The sequence below is a fragment of the Empidonax traillii genome, unplaced genomic scaffold (assembly GCF_003031625.1).
Source record: "Empidonax traillii isolate 1590-97213 ecotype Southwest subspecies unplaced genomic scaffold, ASM303162v1 scaffold25:size3598162, whole genome shotgun sequence".
NCBI lineage: Eukaryota > Metazoa > Chordata > Aves > Passeriformes > Tyrannidae > Empidonax > Empidonax traillii.
This window is the reverse complement of record NW_020955218.1, coordinates 2172276-2179775: the sequence shown is the minus strand read 5'-3', so window position 1 is coordinate 2179775 and position 7500 is coordinate 2172276. Positions and strand designations below refer to the sequence as shown.

The 7500-nt window shown below is 43.2% G+C and overlaps 1 protein-coding gene across 12 annotated transcripts in view; it reads left to right on the top strand.

Moving 5' to 3' along the window:
• Positions 1–7500, top strand: part of CACNA1C (calcium voltage-gated channel subunit alpha1 C) — a 431380-nt gene that overhangs the window by 347808 nt on the left and 76072 nt on the right. For all 12 annotated transcript variants that reach the window (XM_027905723.1, XM_027905708.1, XM_027905715.1 and 9 more), the window contains 7 exons: positions 1581–1687; positions 3157–3244; positions 4374–4481; positions 5193–5245; positions 5353–5499; positions 6359–6560; positions 7019–7177. In XM_027905723.1, the coding sequence (XP_027761524.1) occupies positions 1581–1687; positions 3157–3244; positions 4374–4481; positions 5193–5245; positions 5353–5499; positions 6359–6560; positions 7019–7177 (864 nt within the window). The remainder of the gene's footprint in view (positions 1–1580; positions 1688–3156; positions 3245–4373; positions 4482–5192; positions 5246–5352; positions 5500–6358; positions 6561–7018; positions 7178–7500) is intronic.

Here is a 7500-nt window from a genome sequence, read left to right as displayed (position 1 = left end):
AACTTAAAATCAGCAGAACTTCCCCTCCTGATTTCAATGGTGTCTTTCTTTCAAGATTGCCATACAAAATCTAATCAGTAAAGGGCATCTTTACCTCCTTTGTTATGGCAAAAACCCCTTCTCCCTTCCCCAGTTGAATGTGTTTTTAAGTATAAATTCTAAACCAAGACCAGAGTTTATACTTCCTCCCCTTCTAAGTTCTGTCTGACTGATAAGTCAGTTCCCTGATGTCATGGATGTTTGGTGAAAAAAATTATCTGACATACCATGTGCCCTTCCACCCTGCTCTGAATAAAGTTTTCACAGGTAGTCACCAGCCAGTATTCCATCCTGAGCTACTAGTGGGAGCCAGAAAACTCCAGTTTGAATTTCTAGTTCACACTTCTCAGGTGGGAGTCTGGCTAGAGCTCATCACTGAGGAACAGTCTCATGGCGTCTGCTTCGGGTTACTTTAGTCACCTAACTTAGGTGAGATTCAGAGGACCAGACTTAGACACCTGTGTTCCTAACTGAGGTAATGGGGGGACATTAGCAACTGTGGGGATGGGGTTTCCTCAAAGCAGCTCCATTAAATCACTCACCGAGTCTAAGGTAGGTGAACAAATCCCTCCATCCCCTCACCCTCTTTGACTGTGCCAGACTCATTTAGTCACTTTCTGTAACAGAGCTCAGTCAAAATTTTCTGTTTACACTGTCACTTAAGCCCGTTCTGGAGCTGTGATATCCCCCTCAAATCCAGCAAGGATTCAATATCCCTTCATACCTGGACGGGGCAGAGTGTCCCTTGCAAAATATGTAAAAATTTTCCCTTCCTTTGCTGGGTGATGTTCATAATTATTACCTCCACAAAGAAACCACTCTGTCTGAAGGAATATTGCCCTGGGCTTTGTGAGGAAAACTAAGGGGAAAATGCAACAGCATTTAGAATAAAAGTGGATGAAGATGGACAGGAAAAGGGATATGGGATTGAGCTGAATAGAAGGAGCAAACTGAAGAGAGCAGTGATTCCTCCTATTGCTTTAGTTCAGCTCTAAAGCATCAAATCACTGAGGGATTCTGGTTTTCCTTCACGGAGGGAAGGGAGATCAACTGTCCACTGCAGCTGGTCTAAGCATTAAAAAACATTACAAAAGAGCCCATTTTTTTAATATTTTTTTTTCAATTTAGCTAAAGAGGCCTTTGTATAATACAAGGATCATACTCACAAGTATCCTCTGTCATCAAAGAAAAAGGGAACACCGTATGATTGCAAAGAGTAGTTTTTGAAAACAGTCATTCTGCTAGCTTTGCTGATTCTAAATTTTATGTACTCAGTGCACTGAAAGTGCATATTTTCATTGCTGAACCTTCTCTGGCTGGATCTTTCATAGTTATCTTACTGTCTTCTTCACTCTCTTTTCTTTCAATGGGGACTCAACTTCTCCTTTGGGGCCTGGGGGTAAATTGTCTGCTATGTTAGAAATACTGCACCACCTCCCACCCCTCCCCAGCTATATACTCTGAGCACAAGAAGGTGGGTTTGGTTTCTGAGCAGATGCTAATGGCCAAGTGTGTTTGTTTCTCCGTGTGCCTTCCTGCAGATGACTGCGTACGGGGCTTTCCTCCATAAGGGCTCCTTCTGCAGAAACTATTTCAACATCCTAGACCTGCTGGTGGTCAGTGTTTCCCTCATCTCCTTTGGGATCCAGTGAGTGAGCTATTTCCAACTGACTATTTTTGTGGGGGTTGTAGGGTTGGGTTGGGAGGGGTAGCTCAGGCTCATTGTCGTATCTGGGCAAGATTTTTCTCATGAGCCTGTTGAGGTATTCATAAGGGTTTTTTCTCAGATGATTCAAGAGCATTAAAATTCACCCTTAAAAGGGGAGGTAAAAATTGGGAAATGTTACACTGGTGACCTGGAGGGGAGGATCTTCCAGAAAGAGCAAATGAGAACAAAAAACTTGGTGTATTGGGAATCATGACATTTAGCTTTGTTCCAAGACTTACTGTATTTGTACAGGACAGTTCGGCGACTTACTGTTCCCTCCTAGACCTCTCATAACCTCTTTGAAAAATGGGGTGATACTGTTTTGCTACTTCCTGAGCTGTTGTGAGTCTTGGTCAGTGGAAGACCATCAAGTACTTGAAGTACTTGAAATCTTCAAGTACTTGAAGATTTTTGTGAGAATCTTCAGAGTGGTAGTGGTGGCTGTTCTGTCACTATTTTCTTTTGTTAATCTGTTAATTTGCCTACTAAGTTGACAGATTTATTTGACTGTGTGGAATAGGGAGTTTGCTAATTAGTTTCACATCTGATAAAAAACAAGCTCCCGGTTTTTAGCATCACAGGTTAGCAGCTCACATATGTTCCAGTGCTAAGTCAAGCAGAAGAATTTGTAAGGTCCATTGGGCTTTCAGTCAAGGTCTTAAGAATGGCACAGTGCTCGTTTTGACCTGCTGTTTCTTTCTTGCAGACCTAACTAGGCTCTTATTATTTTAAAATAAAAACTGTTCTCTAAATCAGTAGGAGGACTTGATGTCATACAGCAAGAAGAAGATTCTCAGTCAGAGTTTTAGTCTTGGAAGGTGCAGAGAGCTTTGATGTAGTAGATAATTGTGTTCAGTACTTAATATTAAGCACATAAGTCACTTTAATCAATTCAGTGGGAGGGGTACACACTTAACTGATTTGTGGGATCAGAGGCCAAACACATTGCAGGATCAAACCCCCAGTGGACAGTGTACCTTTAATGCTGGAGTTTCCTGTGTTTTTCACTCTTCTGTGAAAACTTCAGTAGAGTGCTTCTTTGAACCTTATCTGAAAATACCTTGTAATGACTCCATCTTGGCACAAGTTCTTTATCATAGATATCTAGGGAGCCATTTTCCCTGCTTAAAGATATACCCTGCCCATGTTCCATTTCCCCTTCATTAATACAGCAGAGGTGGTGGAAATGAGGAGAATATATATTGCTGAGTCTGCCCAGTACAAGAAGCAAGGCCTATGAAGATATCATCAGAAATTGGTTTCCTTACCCCTGAAGTGTTATAGCAAAGAGTTGACTAAATATCCTCAGTCTAAGGCTATGCAGGATTTCAAAGATCTGCCCTCATAGCACACCCCCCCCTACCCCATATTGGTGTATCTCTCTCAAAACTTCCAATACTTTCTTCCAGGTCCAGTGCCATTAATGTGGTGAAGATCCTGCGTGTTCTGCGAGTCCTTAGGCCACTGAGGGCCATCAACAGAGCCAAAGGACTTAAGGTTAGAAGAGTCCCAGTGCATTCTATAAACTATGTATTTGGGTTATTTCAAGCTACAAGGACTTTTGCAATGGTTCAAGTAATGTTTCAGCAGAGTCACAGTATGGTTGAGGTTGGAAGGGATCTCTGGAGGTTTTCTTGTCCAAAACCACTTCTCAAGCAGGGCCACTGACAGCAGATTTCACAGGACCATGCCTAGATGGCTTTTGAGTTATCTCCAAGGAGAGAGACACCACAACCTCTCTGGGCAACCTATTCCGATACTCGGTCCCCCTCACAGTAAAATTGTTTCTCAGTGTTCAGACAAACCTTCCCTGATTCAGTTTGTGCCCATTGTCCTCTCAGTGGGCACCACTGAAAAGAGCCTGGCTCTGCCTTCTCTGCATCCTCCCTTCAGGTATTTGTGTGCACTGGCAGGATTCCCCTGAACCTTCTCTAAGCTGAACAGTCCCAGCTATCTCAGCCTTTTCTCCCAGGAGAGATGTTCCAATCCCTTAGTCATCTTTGTGGCCCTTTGCTGGACTTTCTCCAGTATGTCCACGGCTCTCTTGTACTGAGGAGCCCAGAACTGGACCCTGTACAACAGGTGTCGTCTCACCAGTTGCTGAGTAAAGGGGAGGGATCAACTTCAACTTGCTAAAAGTTCTTTGCCTAATGAAGCCCAGGGTACCATTTGTCATCTTTGCAGTGAGGGCTCATGATCAGCTTTGCATCCACCAGGATCATCAGGTCCTTTTCTGATGAGCTGCTTTCCAGCTGGGTTTCCCCCATCACCACTGAGCTTAAATGATGTCATTTTCTAAGGTTACAGATGGGCTTACAGCCCTAAACATAACCTTGCTGTATTATATAACCTCCTTCCTCTGGACTGGTGAGTGCCCAGCTATGTAAGTTGGTGCAGCAGGAAGTTTCAGAGAGCTGAGCTCTGGTTTTCCTATCCCTTTCTGCCTCCTTCTAAGAGTACAGCAGGGAATGTAACAAGTTGGTCCCCTTACCTGAGACATTACTTAATGGGTATTAGTTAAATAAATACATTTTTATTTGTATTTTTAGTCTTGGGTTTCTCCCTTAGCCAGAACAGTTCAGATCAGTCCTTCAAAGTTACTTTTGCTCCTGTCTTCCACTTGCAGCACGTGGTCCAGTGTGTGTTTGTCGCCATCCGAACCATCGGAAACATCGTGATTGTCACCACTTTGCTGCAGTTCATGTTTGCCTGCATTGGAGTTCAGTTGTTTAAGGTAAAACCATTGGACCCATTCATTGATCCATTACATCGAGCTGTATTAAAGGGGGGAAGGTGGAGGTGGGGAGGAAAATAGCATGAAGAAGCCTGAGGAAGGGGAAATGGAGTCTTCTGTGTGAAAGGCAAAACATTTAGGGTACTGTCAGTGCTACCTGGGCTTCTGCTACCAGCAGTTCTACAAAACTGCACCAGGCACATGCAGAACTCTTTCCCATCATCCATGATCATAAGAAATCATCAGTAACCTTCTTCTTCCCTAAACAGCTTATGGCATGGCATGGTGCCAGGGAGGTGAAGGGGGCTGTTCTAAAGGATTGGTACTCACTGGCTCTCTACCTCCCACTTTGCAGAGGAGGAGGCACGCAGATCATCATGGGAGGTTATTCATTCACTTCTTTATGTCTGCTTGTATTTCTTTGCCATTCACCACCCTCCTGACGGCAAGTGTTCTGCAGCACTCAGTGACCATGCTCCTCAGGACATGCATATAAAAGTACTGTGCGAGCAGATGAAAGGCCATGCTCTGAACTACCCAGATGCAGGAAACTCTCAATGCAGTTTTCCTCACATCTACCTGCAAAAGAGCATGTAAACATATTCACCGTTGGTTAACCAAGTAGTAAATGTTGATGCCTTGCTACATGATCTGCCTTAACTCTTGCACTGTCAGGAAAGGAAGCTTCATTCCTCTTTCTTCCTTTTCAAGGGCAAGCTGTACAGCTGCACTGATAGCTCCAAGCAGACAGAAGCAGAATGCAGGTGGGTCTGACCTTTCCCAGTTAGTCCCCTTCACTGGCCACCCACTCTCAGTGCCTCGTGCTAGAGGTGCAGTTCTGCCCTGTTGTCTCTCTGCTCTCCACCCACAGAGGGTACTACATCACCTACAAGGATGGGGAGGTCAGCCAGCCCATGATACAGCCCCGGAGCTGGGAGAACAGCAAATTTGACTTCGACAACGTCTTGACTGCCATGATGGCCCTCTTCACTGTCTCAACCTTTGAGGGCTGGCCAGAGTGAGTGCTTCGTGGACCAGTGCAACACTAGCAATGTCCTCATTCATTTCAAAAAAATAAATTCAAATGCAGAGCGTAGTCTCTCCCATTCTGAGTGTTAAAATAAATCTAAAGCATTAAATGTAGAAATAATAGCAGCAGTCATTGTAGTCATTATGTACTTGGTAAATTCCTCAGGGCCTGCAGGAATTTCTGTGCTTGTAAACAGCACAGAGCACTGTCTCTAGCTCTTAAAAGATGATTGCCAGTTGTAGCAGTGATACCAGCATTTGTTACAATTATTATGTATACAAATGGATATAAAATGCCTGTCAGGCACTTACCAGTGTTGCAGGTTTCCTGCTGGAGTCAGCAGGGCAACGTGAAATACAGCAGTCTGCAGTATTGGCAGACATGGGATGTCTTACAGGCTGTGCTGTCTGTGCCACAGGAGCTGAGGACTCCCACAGAGTCGCCTGGGCAGGCAAGTGCATCAGGGACCTGACCCTGATCTGTGTCACCAGGTGATGCCAAGAGTGGTGTTAACAAATGTTAACTCCTGAAATCCCCTTTTCTCAAAAAGCTTAGTTCCCTTCAACACAGACTCTCCTGTCTTTTGTTAGCTGAAGGGCATTATTTTCTTCTAAATTGCAATTGTTCAGCTATGAAAACATTTCACCCCTGAAGATGTCCAAATGTGTAAAGTTAACAAGAGCCATGTCTCCTCTTTTGCAAGTGTTTGCACCCAGATCAGTGCAAGTCTGCACATCTGTGAGTGAATTGATACAAGCAGAAGAAAATCACGAAGTTAAACTTTTTGACCTATAAGGCCTCAAGGCAGTTGCAGATTTTCTCTGCATTTGGCTCTGTTTGCTTTCAGGTTGCTGTATAGGTCCATTGATTCCCACATGGAAGATGTGGGACCCATCTATAATCACAGGGTTGAGATCTCCATCTTCTTTATTATCTACATCATCATCATTGCTTTCTTCATGATGAACATCTTCGTTGGTTTCGTCATCGTCACATTTCAGGAACAAGGAGAACAAGAGTACAAGAACTGTGAGCTGGACAAAAACCAGGTAATTTACAACACCTTGCTGTCACTAAAGTTAGAATATGCATTGAGAATAAGTGTTTAATAGATAAATACATGCAGACAGGAACATGTGAAGCTTGCCAACAAGATAAAACAATAAGTTGGCTTTGCTGTCATCTTTCAGGAGTCAGGTAGGAAAAAATCTTGCTCTAAGATTAGTTCAAGGGACAGCAGCTACTTTAAAATATTTGCTGTACCATTTGTTTCACTGAGATTAGATTAGCATGACACCACTGTCTGACCAAAGTAAATGACCAAAGTAATTGCACATGGAACTCTTTGACGGGTAGAACATGCACATTCACTTATGACCTAAAAGCACCAAGCATTTTCGTTTCAGTAAAAAACTTGAAACTTACTGTATTTTTATTATATTTGGAGGTAGTTGACCACTCTGATATTTTGGGTTTGAGTTTTAAATTTATCCTGCCTCTTTCACAGCGCCAGTGTGTAGAATATGCCCTGAAAGCCCGGCCCCTGCGGAGATACATCCCTAAAAACCAGTACCAGTACAAAGTCTGGTATGTGGTCAACTCCACCTATTTTGAATACCTGATGTTCGTTCTGATCCTGCTGAACACCATCTGCCTGGCCATGCAAGTAAGTAAGCAAGCAGAAAACCTTAAGGTGATCAATTAGTAGACTTTGTTGGGGAAAATATAAAAATGGCCGAGGCTGAGACCTACTTCCACCCTCATGCCATGTGTTGAGGGAGAGGGACAAGGACATGACAAAAAAACGTGGTGCTCTGTTCACTTCTGCTGATGTTTCATTAAAATGAGGGATCTACCTCTCATCCTCCCTGCTGCTAATATGTGACACTTTCAACAACTCTGTTTTACCTCTTTAAAAACAAATGAGAAAACAAACAAGCAAACAAAAAAAAAAAAAAAAAAAAAAAAAAAAAAAAAAAAAAAAAAAAA